We start from the raw sequence: 27,167 nt of genomic DNA, 5'->3' as shown, positions 1-27,167 counted from the left end.
AGAGCCAGTGTTTTTCCTTGGATTCCTGCAGAAGGAGCCCAATTACAGCTGCGGGTGGGGATGATTAACGAGCTAATTAACATATCTGCAAACTTCAGCACAAACCCAGCCGGGGCCTCCTCAGGAGGCTCGTGCAGGATGTGACCCCGTGGGGTGGCTCTGGGTGGGCTCTGGGCTGTGGATCCCTTTGCAAAGGGGGCTCAGGGGGCTCCCAAAATGTTTGGGATGTGCCAAAAATCTCCAGCCTGAGTCGTGGCTGTGCAATTCCCGGGAAAAACCCTCAGCCATTCCCAGGAAAAACCCTCCGCCAGGATCGCTGCTCTTCTTGCACCTCCCCTGTGGGGTCAGCTCCAGCTTTTCCCTCTGCACCAGCTGGGCTGGTCAAAGCAGGAATTCCCATTTTAGGGGTGACACTGAGCTGTGTCACTCCTGCAGGGAGGGGATGTCATCCAGAGGGACCTGGAGGGGATGGAGAGCTGGGGGGGGTCACCTGGAGAAGAGAAGGATCCAGAGAGAGCTGAGAGCCCCTTCCAGGGCCTACAGGGGCTCCAGGAGAGCTGGAGAGGGACTGGGGACAAGGGATGGAGGGACAGGACACAGGGAATGGCTTCCCAGTGCCAGAGGGCAGGGAGAGATGGGATACATGTGGATTTTTTAGCTGTTTCTGGGTACTTTGCAGGGTTTTCCAGGGTCTAAGTCAGACCCAGGAATCCATAACCTCCCAGCTTTTCTCCTGTATCCCATTCCTGACCTCTCCCTGCTCCTGCAGTGTTCACTGACCCTGTGCATTCCCAGCCCCCTCCAGGACTTTATCCAGCCCCCTGATCCCCAAACCCCCCATTTACTGCAGCATTTCCCAAGCTGGCCCCATCCCAGGCTGAGCTCTCCCCCTTCCCATCCCGCTGCTCCCTCACCCCTCTGCCACCCCCAGGGATAACAGGACTCAAGGAAAAAGGCTCAGAGCCCTCAGCTGTGCCTTCCCTTCCCAACAGGGCCGTGGGGTGATGCCTTTCCCACTGTTTTTCCCCTTCCCTGGTAATGCCATCCCTCCCTGCTCATCCTTATCATCCTGACCTACTTTCTGCTTCCTGGAGGTTTGGCTTTGTCTGAGGCTCCTCAGCTGCAGGATTATTGTTAATTCCCCGTTTTCCGACGTCCTCAGAGGCCCCGTTGAAACGACAAACTAAAAAATGAAAACCAAAATTAAAATCAAAATACCCCCAAATTTACAGATGATGAAGGTCCAAGATCCGGGTTTGGAAATCAGGAATTAAGCAAATGTTGTGGAGTTGAATTAACTGGGAGTTTCCCGGGAATTTTCTGAGGATGTAGCTGGTCCCCCCTTTTCCTGATATCCCTAAAATCAAGGGGTGCTTTGTCCTGACAGGAATTGGCCCCTGTGGGGTTCAGGTCATTGACCTGGGAGCACAATTCCTTCACAGCAAGGAATTACTGGGAATTTTTATAAATTTGGTGTATTTTTAGGAATTTTGCACGGCTGCCTTTTGACCCGAAGTGAGATCCCCAGAATCCAACTCTCCCATCCCCAGAAGGGGCCTTTTCCATCCCCAGAATCCAACTTTTCCATCCCCAGAATGGGCCTTTTCCATCACCAGAATCCAACTTTTCCATCACCAGAATCCAACCTTTCCATTCCTTCCCAGAGGCTTTTCAACACCCAAAGGGGAATTTGGTGCTCGAGCGGAGCTGAAGCTCTCCCAGGATTTGTGCCGTGGATGGATCCTTCTCTGGGAATCCTGGAGCTCCCAGAGAGCTGGAGAGGGATTGGGAAAAGGACCTGGAGTGCCAGGAAAAAGGGGAACAGCTTCCCACTGTCACAGGGATAGCTGGGATCTGTCACTTCCCACCTCCAACAAAAAGGCCCTTTTTTTTCCCCAAAAAGATCCAGCTAAGAAGAAATAGGGGATTTTCCAGAGCTTCTCCAGCTCCTGCAGGGCACAGAAATGGGACTGGGAGCATCCAAAACGTGCTGCTTGTTCCATAATTCACCTTTCAGACCCAACTCACTCCAGAGACAGGAAAACACGGAGGCTCCTGGCACAGGGAGCCCTTCCCTGGACACTCCCAGAGCAGCTTCCCCTGGGCTGAAGGAACCAGGAATTCTTTCTTCCAGGCCTGGATAAACAGGGAGAGGATTAAACAGCACAAAGGATCACACCACCAGGAACCCACATTCCAGAGGGAAAACGGCATTTCAGGAGCTGCATTAAAGCCACAACTTCTCCCTTTGGTTCATCCAACCTCAGCTTTTTTATGGAGCAAAAGGCCTCACCCAGCTCCTAAAAATCTCCGGGAATTTCCCAGCCTGGCTCTTGGAAAGGGCTGCGATTCCTTCTTCCCAGTGGCCCATTGGACTCAAATAAGCCACAGAAAAAATTGTATAAAAAGATTTATTGAAATTCATCAATGACAAACAGACATAAAACTCAAAGTTTGGCTCTTCTGGGAAAAAAAAAAAAACAAAAAAAACAAAAAAACAAACGAAACAAACCAAAAAAAACCCAAAAACCAAAACCTGTTGCAAATGTATTTATACAGATGAAATATTGACTAGGAAATACAAGTCACTTCTAAAGCTATTTTTAAAGAGGGATATGAAAGTAAAACTGTACATTCACTAGGCATTTTCAGTCATTTTACTGACTTCCACTAGGTAAGAAAATACAATTTTAATTAGTATCTCGTGCTTGAGTGTATGAAAAGAAACCTCCTACCCTACATGCTGAACTGCCTCCTGGATTTAGGGGTGTAAAAAGTCTTTTTTCCAAGTATAGAGCACAAGTGGAAGTAGTTTCTCATCACTTAAAATCGACTCTATTGGTGTTATATATTACAGACCAAAATAGTACACACCTTATTTAAAAGGGTTGGAACATTTTTTTTATTACAATTGTCAAATTCATCTCACTAGTAACTCAGGAATTAGGAACACTTTTTATATATATTTATATATATATTTAAATGCCTGCCATTTTCAGTGTCTTGGCTGCACCTCAGCCAAAAAAAAAACAAAACAAAACAAAAAACCCAAAACAAAACAAAAACTCCCCTTCCCTCCCCTCCAAAAAAAATTAAAAACAAATGGAAAAAGGAAAAAACCACACAACACACAGGGCAGGGATTGCAAATTCACCCCCCAAAGCAGATCCAAAGGAACACCCCAAAAAGAAAAACAAGCCCAAGGAAAACATTTGGTCACTATTTACAAAGAGCAAAAAAACAAAACAAAACAAAAAAAAAACAAGCCAAAGGAGCTCCAAAAAGCAGGGAAAAGTGGCTGAAAATGGCAGTCATTCCCGGGGGGAAAGGAAAAGCACGGAGCAAGATGCCATTCTCACCCTGTTGCTGTGGAGGGATGGTGCCCTGCCTCGAATTCCAGCAGCATTCCCCCCCAAAAAATGCTTGTTGGGTGTTTATTTAACGAGTGGGAAAATCCCAACCTCCGCCACCGTCTCCAAGTGTGGGATTTGGGGGATGAGGGATGAGCCACCGGGCTCCAGCTTTTTTTTTTTGGATCCTTATTTTCCTTCCGGGTGGCAAAGTTATCCACTCCAAGAATAAGAAACAAATTACCACTTGGTTTATACTCAAACTATTGCAGTTACAGGGACTAAAGGAAGGGATTTTAAAAAGAAAAGAAATTTCCAATGAATAGGAGGAGGAGTGGCAGTAAAAATAGTATTTTATTCCCTTGCCCACCCAGTCTCTGCTTCTCCCTCTCGTTCCCACAGCAACATTACAATCAGAAAAAAAACAAAATAAAAGAAAAAGAAAAAAAAAAAAAAGGGGTTGGGGGTGCAGGGGAGGGGAAATACAGGGTAAAAACAGTCAAATCACAATAGGAAAATTTCAAAATAGGTTCTTCAGTTTAGTCGTCCTCGTCCCCTTCATCGTCGGGCTCTCGTTTCCTCTTCTGTCCCTGTTCTTCCTCTGCAAAAGCAAAAAAAACTCGGTTAGCCCAGTGCTCCCCCAGCTCTGGCAGGAGCAGGGCATGGACACAGCCCCGCTTCCTGCAAAATTCCACACTTTCCAAGCCCACTATCCCGGGTTTCTGCCTGGGAAAAGGGGCGGGGCCGTACCGGGCTCCTCCTCATCCTCGTCGTCGTCCACCTCGCCGTCGTTGTAGCCTTCCTCGTCCTCCTGGAATTCAGGCACAGGGGAAGGTCAGGAAGTGGGTTCAGGGCAGGAATTTTAACAGGTTGACAATTTAACAACTGTTCAATTTCACAGTTTGAGCATAAAATTCCAACGGGATTTTATAAGGGAGAAACGTCGTAAAAAGGAACCACTTCCCACACAGGTATAAAGGAATAACTGGGGTTTGGGATGGAATAACTGGGGTTTGGGATGGAATAACTGGGGGTTGGGATGGAGTAATTGGGGTCTGGGATTGAATAAATGGGGTTTGAGATGGAATAAATGGGGTTTGCTACAGAAGAACAGGGGTTGGGATGGAATAACTGGGATTGGGATGGAGTAATTGGGGATTGGGATGGAATACATGGGGATTTGGGATGGAATAACTGGGAGTTGGGATGGAATGAATGGGGATTTGGGATGGAATAACTGGGGGTTGGGATGGAATAAATGGGGATTTGGGATGGAATAACTGGGGGTTGGGATGGAATAAATGGGGTTTGCTATGGAATAACTGAAGTTTGGTGTAGAATAACTGGGGTTGGGGAGGGAATAACTGGATTCTGGCACAGTTTCAGTGCAGAAAACCCCAAGGAATCACAGAACCACAGATATGGAGCTGCAAATTTTGTTCCCATGTCCTGGGTTTAGTAAAACTTGACTGGTCAGAAGGTGCTCCAGGGGCAGAGTTAAATCCTGGGCATGTCCAGAGCCTGAGGAGCTGGTTTTAGGAGGCTGAGGAACCATTCAGGAGTGGCAGGGGAGGATTTAAGGCTGGAGGACAGGGAAGAACCTCCCACAATCCCCCATCCCCGATTTCTGCTGACAGCAAAGGCCTGTCCCAGCATCAAGGAACATTCCTGGGAAGAGCCTTGAACACGGTGGGGGACTAAAAGTCCTAAAAACTGCCATTTGGGGCATTTCTTGCCCAGCTGCTCCCAGCTGGAGAAAGTTCAATCCTCACCTCCTCCTCTCCACTCACATCCTCCTCTTCTCCTTCCTCCTCTTCCTCCTCATCTTCTTCATCTTCTACTACCTGAGCATCATCATCGTACTCCTCTTCTGCACAAACACAACAAACCACTCAAGTCATTTCCAGCTGATTTTTTAGGATGTTGCTGCCCTGGCTCTGCCCTCCCAGAGACACCAGGAGCCCATAGGGAGCGTTCCCTGGGGCCAGCAGAGGATTTTAGGGAGCTGTGCAGCTGCACCCCTGCTCTGGGGCTGCTCAGCCACTCGTGGAGCCTCGGGACTGGTGCAGCTCCAGCTGCTCCCCTTCCATGAATATGCATTTCGGAGCCAGGGGACGTGTCCAGCTCTCCCAGTGTCCAGCTGCTCCCACCAGGAGGGAGCAGAACGCCACTCCCACGAGCTGGGAACCCTCCCCAGGGACCCCCCGTGCCTTGACACCCCCCCCAGTGTCACCCCCCGTCCATTTAGGGGGTCACAGCCCCTTTCCAAGGGGAAAGGGATCAAACCCAACCACCCCACGTGCTCCAACCTGGAGCGTTTTCCCTGCTGCAGAACGGCCTTTGGGAGCTTTTCCATGCATTTGTGTGGAAGCAGGCACTGCCAGGCCCTCTCAGAGCTCCCACTCAGCACTGAGGGAAAAGTGCAAGTGCAGCTGTTCTGCTTTTGCTGTGAGAGCTGGGTTTGGGATCCAGCACATTCCCTGGCTCCGGGGGCTCCTCCGGCCATGCCAGCTGCTCGGGGGCAGGTGGCACCTCCAGCTCTGGGACCCCCTCATGTCCCTGCCATTACAGGTTTGTTTGGGACCCCCCTCATTTCCCTGCCATTACAGGTTTGTTTGGGACCCCCCTCATGTCCCTGCCATTACAGGTTTGTTTGGGACCCCCCTCATTTCCCTGCCATTACAGGTTTGTTTGGGACCCCCCTCATTTCCCTGCCATTACAGGTTTGTTTGGGACCCCCCTCATTTCCCTGCCATTACAGGTTTGTTTGGGACCCCCCTCATTTCCCTGCCATTACAGGTTTGTTTGGGACCCCCCTTCATTTCCCTGCCTCTAAATGTTGGTTGTTCCTTCATTGCTTCAACACACGCTCACTCACTCCTCTCTTCTGCCTGATCTCGTTTTGTCCTCATGGAGCAGCTCCTTAATTCCTGCTGTTTTCCAGATTCTCACCCTGCCCTTCTCCACCTGGATCCACACAACTGCACATCATCCTTCTCACCCATTTCTGCCCCACATCCTCACCCCTGGCTGCTCTGTTCCCTGAACCCTCTCAGTGCCTTCCTTCTCCCACCCTTCACTAGGGCTAAAATCCACAGAATCACTGAATATGCTGAGCTGGGAGGGATCCACAAGGATCATCCAGTCCCACCCTTATCCCTGCACAGGTCCATCCCCAAGAGTCACCCCCTGTGCCCCAGAGGATCATCCAAACCCTCCTGGAGCTCTGTCAGCCTTGGGGCTGTGCCCACTGCCCTGGGGAGCCTGGGCAGTGCCAACCACCCTCTGGGGGAAGAACCTTTTGCTGAGATCCAACCTGAGCCTGCCCTGACACAGCTCCAGCCATTCCCTGGGTCCTGTCCCTGGTCCCACAGAGCTCAGTCCCTGGTCCCACAGAGCTCAGTCCCTGTCCCTGGTCACCACAGAGCTCTGTCCTTGTCCCTGTCCCTGGTCCCACAGAGCTCAGTTCCTGCCCTTTGAGGACGTGGCTCTTTAGGCCCCATCCATCTCTCTCCCCTCATTCCTTTGAGGACACTGAGCTGCAGGAGCTGCTGGGAGCCACGAGAGCTGGAAGCCAACCACCCCAGGCAGCCCCTGCATCCCTCAGGCACTCCCTCCACCCCCACCTACCATCCTCATCCTCCTCCTCGTCGTCCAGCCCCTCCACGTAGCCCTCGGCGTCCGAGTCCGGCGCTTCTTTGTCGTCCCGATCTTTCACTAGAGATAAGACTGAGAAAGTTGCTCTTTCAGGCCCTGCCCATTCCCCTCGTTCCTTTGGGGACACTGAGACACTTCTCCTTTACATCAGCCAGGAAGGAGCTGCCGAGAACACCCTTCTCTTGCCACCAAGTCAGAGCTGGAAGCAAAAGGCACCGAGAGGCAGCGTGTGGGTCTGTGACCCCGGGGCCACCCGGCAGCGCCCTGCACGTACCATCCTCATCCTCCTCCTCGTCATCCAGGCCCTCCACGTAGCCCTCGGCGTCCGAGTCCGGCGCCTCCTTGTCGTCCCGGTCGTAGCCATCGAGGTACGTGAGCTGGGGCAGGAGCTTGAACACGTTTTCTCTGTAGTCGTTCAGGTTGGTGACCTCGCAGTTGAACAGGTCTAAGCTCTTCAGGTTTTCTAACTTTTTCTGCAAAACAACAGGGACACCTCTCAGCTCTCATCCCCTCCACAGCAATGGGAACGGAGGGAAGGCGCTCGAGGGATTCCTGTGGGCACAGGGGCATTTCCAGGTGTTATTTGGGTATATTTGGGGCATTTGGGCACTTCTGGATTGGGGTGGTGAGAGATCTGCAGGGTCTGCTGTGAGATCTGGGAAGGGTAAAGGATCTCCCTGGAGTTCAGCAGCTCACAAAAGTTTGGGAGAATGCACCCAAGGGATTCCTGTGGGCACAGGGGTGTTTTGGGGTACTATTGGGGTATATTTAGGGCATTTCTGGATTGGGGTGGAGAGAGGTCTGCAGGGTCTGCCGTGGGATCTGGGAAGGGTGAAGGATCTCCCTGGAGTTCAGCAGCTCACAAAAGTTTGGGAAGAGGTGATGGTGCTGTGAGGGACCACACTGGGAATAAATAATACCCAGTCAGTTCTCCCAAACTCACACAGTTAGTCAGGTGTACTGAGAGTTTGGGAAGAGGTGATGATGCTGTGAGGGACCACACTGGGAATAAATAATATCCAGGTAGTTATCCCAAAAGCTCCAGAACCAGTCAGGTGTACTGAGAGTTTGGGAAGAGGTGATGATGCTGTGAGGGACCACACTGGGAATAAATAACATCCAGCCAGTTATCCCAAAGGCTCCAGAGCCAATCAGGGGTTGTGAAAGTCTGGGAAGAGGTGATGGTGCTGTGAGGGACCACACTGGGAATAAATAATATCCAGTCAGTTCTCCCAAAGGCTCCAGAGCCAGTTCAGTGTACTGAAACTATTTCAGATGGAAGTAGGAACAGGGTACTTGGACACAAGAACTTTGCTAAAAGGTATTTGAAATATTTGAATGATTTTTACCTCAGCCTTTGGAAAATGAAGAAGGTGTAGAAATGGAATAGGAATTGATTCCTGGGGTTTTTGGGTGAGTTTTTGTTTGGAGGGGATCTGCACTGCCCACAGCACTTTATCATGGTAATAATAAAAGCACAAGAGTTGAGGGTTTGGATCCACCCTTATTAAGTATTTCTATCAAGGCTTATGACATATCTCCCTTCTGCAGTTTAGTGTGTGGAGCAACCGAGGGAACAAGGAGCCTGAAACTGGGAGAACTGGGAGAACTGGGAGCACTTCCAGTCCTCGGAGTTTAACAGCTCTGCCCTTCCCTTCTGCTGAGAGGAAGGAGATCCACAATGGAACTGCTCCTGGAGACGTTGTAAGGAAGTGCTGGGTCTGGAGGGCAGATCCAGAGCCCGTGGAGTCCTGGGAGCTGCGGGATTCCCGGGATTCCCGCAGGGTGGGGGAGCCCGGCCCGGCCCCGCAGCCACTAGAGGGACCCAGCGGCTCACCGGGAACAGGGAGAGGGACCGGGATAAGGGCCTGGATCCGGGACACGGGGTGGCTTCCCACTGCCAGAGGGCAGCGTTACATGGGATACTGGGAAGGGATACTGGGAAGCAATTCTTCCCTGGGGAGTGGTGAAGGACTGCAATGGAATTCCCAGGGAAGCTGTGGCTGCCCCATCCCTGGCAGTGTCCGAGGCCAGGTTGGAGCAACCTGGTCTGGTGAAAGGTGTCCCTGCCCATCCAGGACCTGCTTAAGGTCCCTCCCAACCCAAACCACTCCAGGATTCTCTGGGATCAGGTCAGAGCAGCACAGGCCCTGCTCCCTGGGCAGTGTGTCCATGGGGGAGCTGAGCCATCCCTGCCCTTCCCGTGCAGCCAGGGGGGGAATCTGGTCCAAAGCTCGGTCAACTTCCCAAGAAACAAGCAGGCAGGGAGAGGGAGGGAGTTTTCCAGCCGGGATCAGCCCAGAGAAGCTGTGGCTGCCCCATCCCTGGGAGGATCCAGGATCCACCTGCTCTGTGGAAGGTGTCCCTGCCCCTTCCCACCCAAACCACACCAGGATTCCCTCATCCCCCAGCGGGGTCACCCCCCCCCGGCCCCGACTCACCAGAGGTTCTATTGTACCGAGATCTTTAATTTTGTTGCCGCTTAGATTTAGATGTGTGAGGTTTGGACACTTTTCTGCCAACACTTCCAGGCCTCCTGAGATTCTGTTGTCGCTCAGCTCGAGCTGAAAGGCACAGAAACACCTCGAGCTTGGGGTGCAAACACAGAGCCCGGAGCAAAGGGGATCCAGCTGTTTTTACCCAACTGGACACACGTGGAGGGAAAAGGGAGGGGTTGGCCCAGGAGGTTTTTTTATTTACCTTCTTAAGTTTGTTTAACTTTGGTAAGTTTGCAACTGAGGTTAAGCCTACGTTGATTGTACTTAAGAATTCCAGCTCCTCAAACTCATCCGTGAGGCCCTCGATTTTGCCTTCGTACGACCTGCAGTTGTCCAGAACGAGTTCTTTAACCTGGGGAGGGAAGAGAGGGCACAAATCAGGCAAAAAAACTCAAGGGATTCTGGGTATTTTCAGTGTCTGATCCCTCCTTTTGCTGGTCTGGGCAGCAGCGTTTCACAAACACCGGGATTTGGATTTGCTGCCTGTTTTTGCAAACGACATCCACAGTTCAAAACATGTTCTTTTTTAATTAAATAATAATTTAAGTAACTGATTCTCTATATAAACATAGAATAAATTACTCATTTAAATCATATTATTAAATTATATTATAGATTAATGCTGGCTTAACCCTTCTGCTTGTGAGAAGCAGCATCATCTTTAATAAACAGAAGTAAAAAGAATCCTAAAAACCCACGAAACCGAGTGAAAAGCATCCTAAAAATATGAAACCAAACTATTAATTTTTAAACTAACAACTCTGACACTGTACACAATTCATGGGCTGCTACAATATATTACTGATTGTTAAAATAACTTCTTCCTGCACGGAAGAATTTTTGGATCTTCTCAAGCCGGGTGTGCTCAGACACCCCCGAGAGCAGGTCCTGGGGATCCTAAACCAGGCCATGTTTGATCCTCCTCTCCAGGGCAGCTTGAGGGGGTATTTTAGGGAAGATCTCCACGGAGGGATGTGGTATTTTAGGGAAGATCTCCATGGAGGGATGTGGTATTTTAGGGAAGATCTCCATGGAGGGAACTCCTTTGTCGGGGAACAAAGGGACGTGTTTGGTGGTGCAGGAAGAGGAGGCTCCCTGAGTGTCACTGTCCCCTTATCTCCCCCACCCTGCTGCAGCAGGGGGAGGTGGAGATAATGTCCCCAAGGGTGGGGAGAATGTCCCCAAGGGTCTGGGAGCTGCAGACCTGCCCAACAAGCCCACGGGATGTTACAGCCCAGGGCTTGGGGGTTGTTTATAAACAGGTTTTTTTCTGTGTTACCATCCACTGACCCAACAGCACCGATGGAAATGAGCCCCTAAACACAGCCCAGCCCAGCTAAAACTGCTCCTTTTTTACTTAAACTGCTCATTGTTTTACTAAACTGCTCCTTTTTTTACTTAAACTGCTCCTTTTTACCCCAAAGCTCCCAGGATTCACATCCCTCCCCAGCCAACATGAGCTTTCCTGGGCTCTGCATGATTCCTGTGACTCCACAGGAAGGACCCTCCTCCCATTTGAGGAACTGCCTTTTCCACACCCCCAGAGCATTCAGAGGGGAGAAATAACTCCCAGCAGATTTCCCTGGAAAAGCCCATCCTCGTGCTGGGTTTGTTTCCAGGTGGGAAAGGGAAGAGGTGCCGCTTCCCGCCGGGAATGGGATAAACAGGACCTCGTGCAGAGACAGGAGGTGACTGCTGAGCTCACCCCAAGGGCAGTTAACATGCAAATACTGCATTTCCTCCATTTTTATCCCTGCAATCCCCCTGCCCAGGGAAGAATCTGATGGAGTTTTCCAGCTCCAAATAACATCCCTAGATTTCTAATTAAATCCCAGGCACTGAAGTCAACAGGGAAGGGAGCCCAGAGCAACACAGAGCACAAGTGATTCATTGAGAGGAGGAGGAGCAGTGCGAGACAGGAAAGGCTTTTTTCCAAGGCTCCACGGTTTTCCTAGAGGAATTCTGACAGGGAATGGCTCCACCAAAGCCCTCCAGAAGAATGTGAGGGTGGGGAGAAGGAACCCAAGATCAAGTCCACACTCCTGATCCCACGCGTGACCACGGAAAAAAAAAAAAAAAGAGTCCCCAAAGTCCCCAAATCAGCTACAAAACTCCAAAGCACTCCCTGGTTTGAAATTTTAAAGCCACTTGCAAGGTAACTTTTTATCTTTTCACTCAACAGCACCTTTTTACTCAACAGTATTTGAGTATCAGGAGCCTCCAGCGAGATCAGTCTGGGGACAGACAGAGTCCTCTCGCTCATCTGCTCCACACACACCCCGAGCTCCCGCCAAAAAAGAAGGGGAAAAAGTCAAATTAAGCTGCATTTGCCCCTATCTGGGTCCCTGCTCGGCAGCAGGAGGGTCCTGCCTGCTCCTTTATCTCCCCTGGCCAGGGAGGAGGCTCAGCCAGCACCCAGGGACACCTCTGGGAGCTGTTCTCCAGCCCGGGAAGCTCCTGCTCGAGGAGCTCTTTTTTGCCTCATCCTCTTTGCAAGGAAGTTTGTGGGAATGTAGGAGGATGAGGGAAGGTGGGAGGGGAAAGGCAAAAGGAAAGGGGCAAAGAGCACCCAAACCTCCCAGGCAGACAGAAACAGCACCTGCCCTCACCCAGGAGGAGCCATCCATCCATCCACCCATCCGTCCGTTTATCCATCCATCTGTCCATCCCTCCATCCATCTGTTCATCCTTCCATCCATCCGTCCCTCCATCCCTCCATCCATCCATCCACCCATCCCTCCATCCTCCCCAAGGACGGAGAAGAGGTCAACAGGGAACTGGACAAAGTTTCCTCAGGAGTAGAGAGGAAATTTGAGGGAGAGGTGGAAGTAGCCACGGATGCAGCAGGAAACCCTTCAATATGACAGGAGATGAGCCAACTTCTGCTTTTCCTTCGCTCCTTTTAGGATCCAGGAATGGTTTGGGTTGGGAGGGACCTTTGAGATCGTCTCATTCCACCCCCACCATGGGGGGTTTTGGGGCAAGGCTGTTTCCTCTCTGCTTTTTAAAAAACTTCAATCCAGAAGTTCCACACTCTCCTCTTCCCTGAGATCCTGGGCAAAGGCACAGGCAAACAACTCCATGGGGAAACATCTTGGAATCCAAGTGGCCAGGTCTGGAAGTGGCTTGGTGGAGCTGGAGATTTATTTAGGGAAGAGCAGAGCAGGGGCTCCTGATCCTCCCCAGGAGAAACCACAGCAACACCATGTCAGTGCTTCTGAGGCCAGAGGTGTGTTAACAACACATGGAATCACCGCTGGAACAACAGGATTCCAACCAAAATTCCAGTCAAAACTAGGATGGCTTCATGTTCTAAGAGATTGAAGAACCCCGTAGAAGACTCAGGAGGATGAGCTGGGCTCGGGGGGCTTTTCCCAACTTCCCTGCCATGGGCACCCTCCCTGTCCCACAGGACCCCATTCCCTTCATCCAGTGCAAGCAGCAGGAGCTCCCACACAGCTCTTGGAAGTGTTACATTCCCCTCATCCCACTCTCCTCCCCGTGTCCATAGGAACTCTCTGGTCCCTGTTCCAGTGGAGGTACCCTGGGAGAGCCCACGGCTCCCATGGCCCCTCCAGGACTACCAGGGCACTTCTCCAAGGCTTTGGCTGCTGCCCAGAGATCCCTTCCCAATCCTGACCCCCCAGCTGGGATGTTGGGCCTCATCCAGGCTCACTCCAGCCATCGGTGTGAGGAAGGGAAAGGTGACCTCAGGGAAGCCACATTCCAGCTAAACCAGCTCAGTGAACACAACAGAAACTCTGCAATCTACTCCTTGTTTGTGTTTCTGAAGCCTTTGTGATGTTAAGGAAAATTCCAGCTCCTGAATCACTCTCCAAATATCTGCACTTCCCTGAGAACACACAGCAAAGCTACAACTGTCACATCTCCTTCCTCACAGGATAAATGGGACACGACTGAGCAGCTCCTCTGAGTCCTGGAGAACACGTGGATGAGGGGAGGGGGATCCCACTGACATCCCTGCACTGCTGGGGATGGGCAGGGGAGCAGGAGGCTCTGGGGGGATGATTTGAACCCATCTGGGACTGTGTCCCCTCAGGAAATTCCTGTTCAGCTGCACCAAAGACAAGCAAACCCAACTTGCCATGGTTGTGTATCCTTAACTCCATCCCTGCAGCACAGAGCAGGGCCTGGAGTCAGCACTCACAGAACACAAACCACAGGACCTGCACTTATCATCCCAAAAAACTGCTACACGTGGGAAACGGTGGGAAAGCAACACCCCACGGGCACCCAACCAGCAGTGCCACCACAGCACTTACTGGGACAGCCTGGGGGGCACCCAGAGGTGAGAGGGTGGCACAAAAGCCACACAGGACATCCCGAGACATCCCCAGCCCCGACTGGATCCGTGAGAAAGGACCATCAGTGTCCGGGTTGGGATGTCACACGTGGTGCAGCTTCAACTGCCCAGTGCCCCTCACCCAGCCTGGCCTGCCTTGTCCTCTGGGCTGGCCCTGTCCTGGCCCTGTCCCCCTCTGCCCCTGTCCTGTCCTTGTCCCGTTCTGGCCCAGGGTTGTCCCTGTCCTATCCCTGTCCCCCTCTGGCTCAGGGTTGTCCCTGTCCTGGCCCTGTCTCCCTCTGTCCCTGTTCTGTCCCTGTCCCTCTGTGGCCCAGGGTTGTCCCTGTCCTGTCCCTGTCCCTCAGCAGGTGCCCCCTGCTCCAGCAGGCACTTCCTGGGTGCTCCCTCCCTTCTGCTCTGTGTTCTCCCAGGATCAGCCCTTGGCTTTCCCACAACTGAGGAGATTCCTGCTTCTCCCCCCACCTCCCCAGGCCCCACAGTGGCCATCCCAGATTCTATTCCTGACACTCCCAGGTGCTTCCAGCACATGCCACTGGGTCTGGTGGATGCCAGCATCCCCGGAGCTCCTCAGGACTCCCCTGCCATCCCCCTGCCTGGCTGATAACCAGGGCTCTGATCTCCTCCCTGCACTCCCTGGGTCCCAAAGGCACAGCCTGGATCCTTCCCTGCCCCAGATCCTTCCTGGCTCCTGAGAGCCTCCCCCTGCTCCCAGGTGAGCTGGACAGCCAGGGGGGAGCAGGGACTGCATCCCATGGAATTCCTCCCAGCTGACACCTGGGACCTGGCAGACAGACCACCCCTCTCTCCCTCATCAACACAGACACAATCATGGAATTATTATGGTTGGAAAAGCCCTCCCAGCCCATGGATCCCCCCTGTGCCCCATCCCCACCTTGTCCCCCAGCCCAGAGCACTGAGTGCCACGGCCAGGCCTTCCTGGGACACCTCCAGGGATGGGCACTCCAACCCTCCCTGGGCAGCCCCTGCCAAGGCCTGAACACCCTTTCCAGGGAGAAATTCCTCCTCATGTCCAATGTGGCCCTCCCCTGACACAGCTGGAGGCCGTTCCCTCTCCTCCTGTCCCTTGTTCCCTGGGAGCAGAGCCCGACCCCCCCCAGCTCCCCCCTCCTGTCAGGGGGTTGAGGAGTGAGAAGGTCCCCCCTGAGCCTCCTTTGCTCCAGGATAAAAGAGGCCAAAGGGCAAAGTCTCCACTTCAGAAAACCCACAACCCATGGGCAGGAGATCCCAGAATTAGTCCCAAGCCCCCAAATCCCGGTCTGTGGTTAAAGGCTTAACAAGGTGACAGAAGGACACAGTTGGGAATACAATTTTCCAAGATAAAAGGCGAATTTACAAGTACAAACCACCGGGAAGAGCAAAGGCTCCAAGAGCTCATTTCCATCACAATGGAGCAGATGCTCTCAAGTGTCCCTCCCACGTGGTACCCCAGGACAGAACATCCCACTTTGGGGTATTTTTATCAAAAAAAGGCAGGTGAAGACCAACCAAACGATCCAAGGGGGCATTGGGAGAGTCCTTCACACCTCTTATCCCAATGGAAACCTTCTTTGCAAGTGGGAAGAGCTGTGGAAAGAAGGGAAGCGAAGCCCAAAGGATTTCTAAAAGCAGAGCCAGTTTTCTTCTCTCACACAAACACTTCTTCAGACCCTGGGGTTGTGTTTTTGGGACACTGTTGGTCTCCCAATCCTGGCCAGTCCACACAGAGCGCTGTGTGTCCCCCCAGGAAGGAATGACCATCGCTGGCTGCTGTCACCAGGCTCCAAGAGCTGTGTCCTGCTGGGTCTTGGATGATATTCCAGGTCTGTTCTCACCCAGACTGGGATCTGGAGCAGAAATGGGTCTCCTCAGGCTTCTAATCCACTGGATCTGTGCAGTAGGGTTAAGAGGAGCCAACCCTCCACTGTCACAATGTCCTTGGGTTTTGGCATGGGTTTGGCAAGGCTCAGGATTTAGGAAGGAATTCTTCCCTGTGAGGGTGGGGAGGGACTGCAATGGAATTCCCAGAGAAGCTGTGGCTGCCCCATCCCTGAAGTGTCCAAGGCCAGGTCAGAGCAAGCTGGGCTAGTGGAAGGTGTCCCTGCCCATGGCAGGGGGTGGGACTGGATGGGCTTTAATGTCCCTTCCAGCCAAAGCCATTCCATGATTCCATGGCAATGCCCCAGTCCTGTAGGAGCCACCCTTGCTGCTCTGCTCCACAGTGATGGTGAGGAGACCATGTTCTTCATGCTCCTGTTGGAAGCTTCCCCCAAAATTCCTACTGGATGTTATTCCAACTGAATTCCAACGGAATGTTGCGTGAATTCCCGATTCAGATCCCATCTGGAATGTGACCAGGCCAGCAAATGCTCGGGTGAAGGGCCTGTGAAAGCCTTGGGCTGAGAGCTGCTCTGGACACTCAAAGACATGACTCAAGGTCTGCTCCGAGATGATCCAGGGACCACCAAAATGTGACCAACTTCAACAACCAAATTTACAAAGAATAAATAAATGAAGACAAGCCCCCCATGTGCCACTTGCCACCTGCACTCAGGACAGACCTTCAGGGAGAGCCTCCCACAGTCCCACCCCAGAGCAGCCTCAGGCCAGGCCAAGCTCAGCTCCTGGTGGAAAACGGCCAGGAAAGAGAACCTGGAGTGTCCCCAGCCCCAACTGGAGCAGCTGCTCCTGGATGTGCCCAGGACACACCTCAGGAGCTGTGTGGCCCTGCCAGAGCTCTGCCCACGTGGGCAGGGCCCCCTCCAGCCCTGGCGTGCTGCCCCCGGGCACGAGGGAGCCGGGCAGGTGCCACCGCTCCGACCGCTGGCCTGCGGCCACCGGGATTCCCCTTCCACTGGGAATCCTCAGCTGCTCCTTCCCAGGGTGCTCAGGGATCAGGACCTGCCCACAAACACAACCAGACCCGACAGGGAAGGGACAATTCCAGTGGTTTGACCTCCTCTTCCTCCTCCAAGATCCCAGAACAAGGCACCAACCAAGGCATGGTCCTTCCTTATCCAAACCACCACATGGATTTGGATTCATCCCTTCCAGGCTCTACTGGGAGTATCTGAGATGGGATAAACTGATTGAAGTCACTTGTATAACTCGAGCAGTGGGCCATGGCCACCTCCCTGGCACAGCCCCTGCAAACTGGATTCCATGAGCCTTGGGGGGCCCTTCCGACTTGTAACATTCTGGGATTCTGGGAAATTCCAGGACAGGGAGAAACGCTGCAAAAATGGCCACATAACACCACTCAACCCCAACCCCAACCCCAACCCCCGCTCATCACCCAACCACGGCCTCGGGTGCCAAATTCTTGCACCAAGGTCACGTGAAGGCACTGCTGGAGCTCCACATCCCCCTGGGCTTTGTCAAAGGGATGCAACTTCAGGCTTTCCCTTGGAATGTCTCTTCTGCATCTCCTTGGGAACTCCAGCATTTTTAAACACCCCCAAAAGTGACAATCCAGCATCCCAGGGTCCCTGAGGGTGGAAAAGGCCTCCAGGATCATTGATTCCACTGAGTGCCACGGCCAGGCCTTCCCGGGACACCTCCAGGGTTGGGCACTCCAAACCTCCCTGGGCAGCCCCTGCCAAGGCCTCACCACCCTTTCCAAGGAGAAATTCCTCCTGATGCCACCTTTCAAACTCCCCTCACTCCAGCTGGGCTCTGTTTAGGCTCATCCCACAAGGACTGGTGTCCTATTCCTGGAGGATCCCACATCGCCCCATCCCAAGGGAAAGGAGCAGGGGAGAGACGCAGGAAACTTCTGGTGTTTTCTTTACTTGCTTGTTGGTTTGTGCTTTGTTTTCCTTATTTTTTTCAACTCCAAGTTGCTCCATGTTCAGAGCGAGTTCTGGAAAAAACTCTGGCTCAATAAGTGAAGGTTTTTACCCTCCAATATTTTACATCACACAGCTCTAAACCCCGAGAGCGAGACAAAGGGACGCTCCAACTCATTTTACTCCGTCAAATTCCAAATATTTCAGACAGACCATCTCAAAGATGCCAATAAACAGCTGGATCTTTGCATTAAATGCTTCTGAATATTCCCATTCTTGTTCTCCAGCTGGGATCCCTCTGCTCTGCTCCTGGCTGGAGAGGGGGACTCCACGGATCGCTCCAGCTCCAGGTCTCAGTTTCGCCACTTCCAAAGCGCTTTTCCTCCACTGCCAGTTTTGTAGGAAATCAAACACAAGGAAAACCCAAGGCTGCTTTGCCCTTTCCACTTCCCAAACTCTCCAGGTTGGGATTTGGAGCCTTTGGCAAGGGCTGATGTTGAGACACATCCAAACCAAACCGCATTTTAACGAAGGGTAATTTCAAGGACTAATTAGGACACGCTGACAAGTCTTACTTGGACAAAAGGAGCTTTTCCTGGCTTTTTTATGGCTTTGAAGGGAAAGTGTTCAACCAAGTCCACGGACTCCACCAGAGCACAACATTCACACTGGGGTGTAAAGGCAAACTGGGGTTTTTTCCTTCTTTTTGGAATTCTTTCGGAGTTGTGCTTCCATGAGCTCCAGGACCCATTTGATCAATCCCATAAACCCCCAGACTCCGTATTTATGGGTTATTTTGTCGGAAGGACAGTGGAGCAAGAGCAGACAGGGAAGGGTTCTGTCCAGAACAAGTGGAGCAGTGTCCCAGAAATAGCTGGGAAGTGTCCATCATTCCAAAGCACAACATTCCTGCTCTCTGTTCCCACCTGGGATCTGCACTTGCGGTGGGCACAGAGGGTTTGGTTCAGCGACTGGAGCTGTTTGTCAATCCAGACCCTTCTCCCTCCCTTCCTGGCATCCCAGGAAAGTCCTGCTCCGTTCCAGGCACAGCACTGGGATCCCACAAACGCTGGGAATTCCGGTGCCCAAAGCACCTTCCCTTATTTTAACTCATTCAAACCCCACCCAAGACAGGACCACGCGTGTTCCAGACACCCAAATCCTTAATTTCCAGCTTCTCCAACATCTGCCCGGCAAGAGGAGGGAATAATGCCCAGAATGAATGAAATGGGAATGATCGATCAACACCAGCTTCCCTGGATGTAAATATTTACCGGGAATCACTCAACACCGGCCTTATGGGATGTAAATATTTAAGGAAGCAGCCAGGGACGCCTCTGCCACCATTCCACGGACATTTAAAGATGTGTCATCAATGAAAATAAAATGACATTTTAAATACAGCAAAACAAAAAGTATTTTAAAAGCCCTAAATCCCTTTAAAAACCCTAAGTGGTTTTGGGGCACACTTGGAGCAGAACAGCAGGAATGTGTATTTATTTATGGATAAACACACAATTCCTGCTGCAAGGAGGGGTTGGAAAAAGGCTTTTCCCCCTCCTTTTTCCACCAATTTTTGGGTAGGACAAGAACTTGTTTCTTCAGGAAATGCATTTCCTGATGGAAAACAGCACAATTCCATCAGTTAAAGCCCTGAACGTGTTTTTTCCAAGCTAGAATTTGGAGACACACCTGAAGCAGAGGGAGAATCTGTAACTGTGGCTGCACTTCCCCAAATGTTGGTCAACAGGGAATTCTCACGAGCTGTAAATTAAATTCAGCATCCCAGAAAAATGGGGAAACGGGAAGAGTCCCAAAAAACTTCTCTGCAGCCACAGGCAAGACCTAAATATCATTGAAATGGTCGTGTGTCACTTTAAACTCTTCAGTGCTCTTTTAAGTGTCACAGCAAGGAACCAGCTGGAGGAAAAAAAGCCTTTTTAAAATGTGTTTTTCACTTAAAAGTACTTTGTAAAGATGTTTGCATCCAGAGTTAATATTTCCCCCCACCACCAAAAAAGAGAAATCAGAGTGTCAGGGAAGTTTTAAAGCACAACAGAGCCAGAACTGTGAGAAATACTCCGAGTCTCAGTCAGTGTTCTATCACTGTCCCAATTCCGAGCTGATAAAGGACTAAATCCTCACACTAAAGGCTCAGTTGTAAAGCAGAAAAGCTGAATTTTGTGCCTAATTTCAAGCCCCACCTCCGTGTCCCGCAGCCAAGAGCCTTAAAACTGACTCTGCTGGGCAATATTGGTATTTTAGTGGTGATTTGATGATGGGAATGAACAGGAATGTCCAAAAATATGCCCGGGTGAGCATTGCCAGGTGATGGTTGGGGAGGAAAGCCAGGTAAAATAACTGAACCCGTTTCTGCAGGTGGTTAATTATGATAGAAAATGACACTGATAAGACAAACCCAGTGCCAATTCTACACCAACTGCACTACTGTGACTAATAACGTGATAAAAATGGAAATATCCGGGCAGAAAGTAGATGAACAAACTCAATTCTGGCTGTACAACACCCAGAAAATCCGCATTTCAACCCCCGAACCCCACACCTTTCACCAACACTGACTTCATGGGGAAAATGGAGGGAGAATTTAAAAAATAAACAACTGCAGACGAGACTGAGGAAGAAATATCTCCCACATCATCCACTTCAGGACATTTATAGTAGGTTTTATTAGTCAAGATGGAACTTTATGGGATTATATGACTTAACAGCCCCACGTAACAAGCTCAGCTGCACAGGAACACACAGAATTCCATATAAAAGTTGTTTCAGGCAGATCAAGCCATTAAATATTAAATACAGGCTCAGAAAGAAACACAACAGCCCATCAACATCCTATTATTTACCTCTGATTTACAAAAAGGTCTGATCCTTTTTAATTACAGGATATATTAAATAAAAGATACATCACAGAACCGAAGCACGTATTGGGTACAAGCACCAAAATAAGTATTTTTGGTGGTATTTTCACCAAGATTTATTTACTTTACATGTGAAAGTTGGGAAATAACGATCCCCACAGAAAAAAGCAGAAATACTGACAGTCAAAGACTGAGGAAAAAATTCCCAGAACCATCCTGCTCGTGCCCAAAGACTGACTAAAATCCACAAATAAACGACTCTGGTACCGGGATCAATCCTAAAGCCCAGTTCCAGTGGCTGGATTCGGCCGAGTTTGATTTTAACAGGTAATTTTAGAGCAGCAGAGTTCCAAGCACACGCTCGATTCTCCCCCAAAAAAAAAGCACGTGCAGGCAGCCACAATAAACACATCTGGAACAACATGGAACAACATCCCCGAGTGGCACCTTCATCCCCATTCCTAAAAAAAAAAAAAACCGGAAGGATTTGGGCTGGGAGGTCGGATACGCCAAACTCGCTGCTAAAATTCGAGGCTGGCAGGTAAAAAAAAAAAAAAAAAGCAGCAGCGACAGGTTGAAAAATGCCGATTTTCCAGCTGCCTCCTGCCCATCCCCGAGCGCTCGACTCGGAGCTCTCTCGGAACTTTCTTTGGCAGGAAGGCAAAAAAAAAAAAACAAACTGAGCAGAAACCGAACAAAAATCCGAGTGTGGAGGTGGGGGTAGAAAAACAAAACAAAAAAAAATCGAGTTTATACCTGAGGAGCTTCGCCTCGTGTTTTTTTAAAGCGTTAAAAGTCTGTGTTTAAGATGGTGAATAAGCCCCCAGGAGTAAGGGGGGGTGGACCGGGATAGGGCGAAAAATTATTAAAAAATTATTTTAAAATAATAAAAACGATTTTAAATTTTTTAAAAATTAATTTTTTAAAAAAAAAAATCGTTAAAAAACCACGGTTAAAAATAGCAGAGGACCCCTGAAGCCACACAGACCTACCTCCCCGCAGGGCCCTGCCCAGGAAGAAGGCGGATTCCCGGCTCCCTGCCCGGGGGGGGCTCCGCCGGGCTCCCCCCGCCCCACACCCGGCGCCGACCCCGCTCCCGCCGCCCTCCCGGTGCCCCGAATATTCAACAAAACCCCTGGTTTCGAAAGCTTTTTTTTACCCCGGCGCGGCCGTCCCGAGCCTCCTCCCGGCCCCGCGCCCGGCGACAAAATGGCAGCGGCGGCGCTGCCCGTCATGTCGGAGGGCGCGGGGCGGCCCCGCCGCAGCGCCGCCACATCGCCTCACAAACCCCCGCGGGCCGAGCGGCGGCGGAGCGGGGAGCGGGGCTCCCTCACGGCCCCTCACGGAGGAGGAGGAGGAGGAGGAGGAGGCGAGGGAAGGCGGGGGGAGCCCAGAACATGGCGCCGCGTCCTACTTGCGGCGCTACCCCCGCCGCCTCACGGAGCCCCCGCGCCCCCCGCGCCGCGCCGGGGATGGCGGCGGGAGCCGCGGCCGCGCCGAGCCCTCCTCCCTCCCCCGCTTTCCCCGGCCGCCTCCTCCTCCTCCCTCCCGCTCGCACACGGGGAGTTTTTTAAACTTTAAAGCGCACGTTCCGCCGCCCCGCGCCCGCCTTTGTCCCCCGGACAGCGACCGGGCGCGTCCCGCCGCCCTGCCCCGGGCGCTGCCCGCTGAGGTACGTTCGACTCCCGTTCGCCCCCCGCTCTCCCCCTGCCCGCGACCCTCCGAAGGGCTGCGGGGCCGCGGCTCCGGAGCCCTCCCCGGCACCGTGAGGGGCCCGCCGGGGATGGGGGGGACGCGGGGAAGGGGCTTCCCCGGCGCGGGTTCGCGCCCCGCCTGCCCCCGAGCGGGCACCCCCCGCCCACTCTTCTGGGGTGGTTTCCCTGTTTTTTGGGGGGTTTTTTCTCCCCCGCCGTCCTTCCCCCCCCCCTTATTTTCTTTATTTTTTTTTTTTTTGTTTTTTTTTTTTTTTCCTGTCCTGCCAAAGTTTTTCTCTCTTCCCCCGTTTATTCCGCCAGACGCGGAACAACAACCTGAAGTCCGGCCCCGGGGGGAAGGAAAAGGGGGGGAAAAGGGGGGAGAAAAGGAAAAACACGCACACACATCCAGCCTTTTTGTGCGTGTGTGGGGATGGAGGGGGTGGAGAGTGCGTTGATTTCTTCCAATATTTTTTTTAATAATAATAATTATTATTATTATTCAACGCTCGCGCTACCGGGGCGGCGATGCCCCCATCGCCCCGTTTAAAAAAAAAAAAAAAAAAAAAAAAAAAAAAGGAGGGGGGGAAAAAAAAAAGGCAAAACCCAACCAACGCTAAGCATTGGTTTAAAATTCTTTCCTTTTATCTTCTCAGCATCTGGAGAGAGGGAGAGAGAGAGAGAAAGGGCGCGTTCATGAGGACTACAAAGTTACAAATATGGCTCCCCAGTCTCTCTTGCCTGATCACTGCAAAGAAATGAAGACGCACTTTAAACTAAACCATTCGCAACTCACTCGCAGTCCCTGTCTGCCTCTCCCTGCCCAGCACCCTGCACAAATATTTGCGAACTAAACACGCCGAGAGAGAGAGGAGCGAGCAACTTATTTTTTATTTAACGCACGGCGAGCCCCCCTCCGAGGCATCGCAGCCCGGCACGGGCAGGAGCGGCCGCGGGTCCCCCCAAAGCACCCCGGGCACCCCCAAACCGGGCTGCACGGCCCCCTACACACACACAGGTAGGCACCTCAAGGGCAGCAGCGGCCCCGCCAACACCAACGCTACACCCTCCCTCCCCCCCCCCGAAAAAAATAAAAACCCCACGGGATGCCTTTTTATTATTATCACCATCGTTATTATTATTATTATTATCATCATCATCATCATCGTTAATTTTTTTTTTTTTTTTTTTGGCATTGCTTACATCTGAGGGCGTCCTGTTCCGCAGCTCTAAGTGGATCCTTTTCTTCATGTCCATGTCCGTGGCTGGCGGTGCTGGCGCAGTGACCCCTGTGCGGACCCCCCCGGTCGCGGGGCGCGGAGGGACTCGGGCTCGCCCAGCGCCGCTCGGAAGCCCGAGCGCAGCACCGCGGCGGGCACTAACCTGATAACCGCGGGGGCGGGCGCTCGGGGGGCTCGGGGCCTGACTGACGGCGCCCGCCGCCAATCGCCGCGCGCCGCCGCCGCGCCCCGGCCAATGGCGCGCGCCAGGCGCGGCGGAAGCCAATGGGGGAGCGGCGTCGACCGGGCAGGGGGACAGCCCGGCCCCGCGCCGAGCCTCATTCCGCGCCGCTGGCCGAGGGGGACGGAGCGGCCGCGGCTGCGGCTCCGCGCGGGGAAGCGCTGCGCCCCCTCCGCCCGCCCCGCTGCGGCCGCCGGGGGAGGCGGCGCGGGGCGGGAGCGGCGCTAGAGCCGGAGCCGCGCCCGGGTAGGGGCGCGCAGCCAGGAGGGAGGGAAAGGTGCGGAGCGGGGAATGGCGCGGGAATGGCGCGGGCCCCGGCGGCGGGGGGCGGGCGGAGCGCGAGGGGCGGGCGGAGCGCGGGGAGGGGCGGCGGCGCCGCCGCGGCGGCTCTGAGGGAGCGGGCGGTGGGGGGAGAGGCCGCTCGGCGGGCCGGGGCCGTCCTCAGAGGGGATCCCGCGGTCCCGGCCGCCCTCGGAGGGGAACCCTCGGGCGGGGGGCGCGGGTGGTGCCGTTCGGGCCGGGGTAGGAGCGGCTCCGGGCGGATCGGGGCGGTAGGCGCTGGCTGTGCCCGGGAGTGCCGGACGGTCGGTTCTCCCCCCAGGGAAGCGCCCTGGAGGTGTTGTGGGTGCGCCGAGGGGCAGCGGGAGCCTCGCAGGGGCTCGTGTTGTATCCAGCTGTGGGATGGAGAAGGGGCAGGGCCTGCGCGGCCGAGGAGGGCAGTCCTTCTGTTCCTGAAGGGAAGCGACAAGAAAGACCGAGAGGGAGTTTTTACAAGAGCCTGGAGTGACAGGACAGGGGGGAATGGGTTCAGACTGAAATAGGGCAGGGTTTAGTTGGAATATCGGGAAGGAATTGTTCCCTGTGAGGGTGGGGAGGCCCTGGCACAGGTTGCCCAGAGAAGCTGTGGCTGCCCCTGGATCCCTGGAAGTGTCCAAGGCCAGGTTGGATGGGGCTTGGAGCCACCTAGAACAGTGGGAGCTGTCCCTGCCCATGGCAGGGGTGGGACTGATGGGCTTTAAGGTCCCAGCGCAAACCATTCCATGATCCCGTATCCTTTCCCAGGCAGCTGCAGGGATGAGGTGCCAGCTGTGCCCTGGCAGGGTTCTCTGTGTCAGGTGCCAACCTCCTCACCTGCTCCTCTCCATGGACTCGTGACGGGTTTCATCAAACCCAGGGCACCGCTTCCATCAGGGGAAGCAGCACACAGGTAAATTGGGCTTCATTCCCTGCTGAGATTCCTGCCTGGCCCTTTGTGCAGTCCCTGGGCTCTGGGGGGACTCCCTCACCTCCACCTCCCCTGGCTCAGAAAGACAGGGCCCTAAAAATCCCTGAGAGTTGTTGGAAAGATTTCATACTCGGTATCAAAGATGAGAATTGCTGAAAAACTCTGTTTTACCAAAATACTTCGCAGTGCAGGACAGAGATGAAGCTTCACCTGTGTCTGTGGATAAACTGCCATGAATATGGGTGACAGCTAAGCAGGAATTCTGTTGGGAGAGTAAAAGGAAAAGGTCCAGCTGGATCCAGCTTCAGGTAAAAATTATAACTTACAGTACAGTGCCACTGGTGTTCTGCAGCAGGGTAATATTTTTGAGATGGTTTAGGGCCTCATTATGATTTAGCTGTTGGAACCATCAAATTTTGGTTTTGGGTGTGCCACAGGCAAGATATTCATTGTTCTGTGGTTCTGATTCCAACATGAGGGAACTTACTGCATGCAGTTAACATCCTAAACCTTTACAAGACATTTAGGACTTGGGGATGAGGGTGAATTTTATTTTAGCTCTGTTTTAAATTCTCCTTTCCAGGTGTGACCAAAGGTGACCCCTGGGCTGAGGCTGCAGGAAGGTTTGGGCTGGAATTTGTTTCCGTGGAACGGGTGAAGACCTTTGGAAAAGAACTTTTGTCAAGGAAACAAACTGTTTATAAGTATATCCTCAAACAAGGAGTTTCTGAGAGTACAGACAGGCTTTTCCCTTTGTTTTCTCAGAAGGAAACAACGCTCTAATTATTTAAAGTTGTATAAAATGCCCCCCTGTGAACTGTTGGGGGGAATTTATTCCGAGTTCAAAGTCAAAATTAGGTCTTTAAAACTTGTTGGTTGTCCCTCTGCCCTTTTCATGTGCACGTTGCTGGGGAGTCTGGGAACTAAAAATAAATGGAAATGTTTTGCAGGATAAATATCCGAGTATCTTATCAAACTGGAAATAAATTTTAAATAACATTTTTGCAGAGTACAGCTTTTTCTTAACAAAAAAAAAAACCTGGTCACTGGGCAGATCATACTTTTAGGATATAAAAAAGAAAGTCAAACAGCTTTAAAAATGGATGTGATTGTGTCACTGAAATTTAAGGTTTTTGTTCTCCACGTGCTGACACAGTGGGTGTGGAATCCCTCCTGGAATCCTTAAAGGAGTGGAGCAGGAAAAGCTGTCTGAGCCCTGCTTACTGTGCTGGGAGCTGCTCTGTGGCATCCCTGGAAGATTAAAATATTCTCCATTTCTCACTGTGCTCTCTGGGCTTTAAGGCTGAAGTACAAAGACATGGATGTTGTGAGTAATCAGTTCACGTTGCATTTTTGGACACAGTTCACATATTCCTCCAGTTTCTTCATTGCTCAGAGTAATTTGTTGTTAATGATGTGAAAAGGAAGTTCTACACATGGTTTAATATTAAATATTAAAACTCTTTAGAGGAACTCTTGAGGCCTGGCTGAGCCTGAAGTGCATTTTCGTGTGCTGCTGTGTTTTCATCTCTCAGTTCTTTCCCGATCCAGCTTTAAAAACCGTTTAAATAACAACATTTTGGGCAGTCTGTTGATTTCACCCCCAGTTTGTGTTTTGCTGTGGATCATTCACTTGCTTTTGGGTTTGTTTGGGTTTTTTTCCCCTGTTTGTTTTTTAACAGGAATTGTTTGGTTGTTTTTTCTCGGCTCTTAAACAGGAAGTTATTTCTTGTTTGTTTTATTTCTCGTTTTTATTTCTTGTTGGTTTTGAACAGGAATTGTTTGGGGTTTTTTTCTGTTGTTGACAGGAATCCTTGGAGGCTTTTTCCCTTGTTTGTTTTCCACAGGACTCCTGCAGCCCCACATCGCCCTGGTCCCATATGGAGGCTCCTGGACATTAAGATACTCATCCCATGTGGAATCCTCCTGGATTCTGTGTGTGCAAAATCCCTGGATTGCTGAGCATTTGCTGGAAGGAGCTGCTGGTTGTTTTTTTTGTGCCTTATAATACCCCTTTGTGGCTCAGTGGGGTCCTGTTTGTCCCTGCTGCCTCCACACAATACATTCCTTCATGTTTGGGGCAACATCTTCCTCATTCCCTGCTTTGTATGCAAATCTGGGAATGGCACAGGGAAAACTCCCTTCTTAAACCCTCCCTCTTCCCTCTCCCCTCAGCAGAGCTGGAAGATGGTCAGTAAGGAGAATTTAGACCAATATCAATCACTGGGATCCGGGAATTCTGTGGCAAAGGGACAAAAATGAGCCCTGGGAAACGATACAATTTTTTTACAGCA

General features: G+C 52.0%; 1 protein-coding gene and 1 long non-coding RNA gene across 8 annotated transcripts; one reads left to right on the top strand and one right to left on the bottom strand.

The window, feature by feature from the left end:
- Nucleotides 1-2,397: 2,397 nt before the first annotated feature.
- On the bottom strand, nucleotides 2,398-23,574 carry ANP32A (acidic nuclear phosphoprotein 32 family member A). Of its 3 annotated transcripts, none has more exons than XM_032699833.1 (8): nucleotides 23,391-23,574; nucleotides 9,708-9,857; nucleotides 9,449-9,571; nucleotides 7,282-7,480; nucleotides 6,981-7,079; nucleotides 5,123-5,220; nucleotides 4,101-4,161; nucleotides 2,398-3,951 (listed from the first exon to the last, which is right to left on the bottom strand). In XM_032699833.1, the coding sequence occupies exons 1-8, from the start codon at nucleotides 23,442-23,444 to the stop codon at nucleotides 3,890-3,892; spliced, it is 846 nt and encodes a 281-aa protein (XP_032555724.1). In that variant the 5' UTR covers nucleotides 23,445-23,574; the 3' UTR covers nucleotides 2,398-3,889. The 3 variants fall into 3 exon arrangements, with proteins under 3 accessions (XP_032555724.1, XP_032555725.1, XP_032555726.1); XM_032699834.1 differs by having other exon boundaries at nucleotides 6,981-7,067; XM_032699835.1 differs by lacking the exon at nucleotides 6,981-7,079 and having other exon boundaries at nucleotides 23,391-23,553.
- Nucleotides 7,660-26,351, top strand: LOC116792671. Of its 5 annotated transcripts, XR_004359222.1 has the most exons (5): nucleotides 22,074-22,165; nucleotides 22,844-23,205; nucleotides 24,711-24,855; nucleotides 25,060-25,181; nucleotides 25,457-26,351. It is a non-coding gene; the product is annotated as an uncharacterized LOC116792671 (long non-coding RNA). The 5 variants fall into 5 exon arrangements; XR_004359223.1 differs by lacking the exons at nucleotides 22,074-22,165; nucleotides 22,844-23,205 and adding an exon at nucleotides 7,660-7,671; XR_004359225.1 differs by lacking the exons at nucleotides 22,074-22,165; nucleotides 22,844-23,205 and adding an exon at nucleotides 23,840-23,925 and having other exon boundaries at nucleotides 25,065-25,181.
- Nucleotides 26,352-27,167: the final 816 nt, after the last annotated feature.

Source organism: Chiroxiphia lanceolata, chromosome 12, assembly GCF_009829145.1.
Source record: "Chiroxiphia lanceolata isolate bChiLan1 chromosome 12, bChiLan1.pri, whole genome shotgun sequence".
NCBI lineage: Eukaryota > Metazoa > Chordata > Aves > Passeriformes > Pipridae > Chiroxiphia > Chiroxiphia lanceolata.
This window is presented reverse-complemented; position numbering and strand designations above follow the sequence as displayed.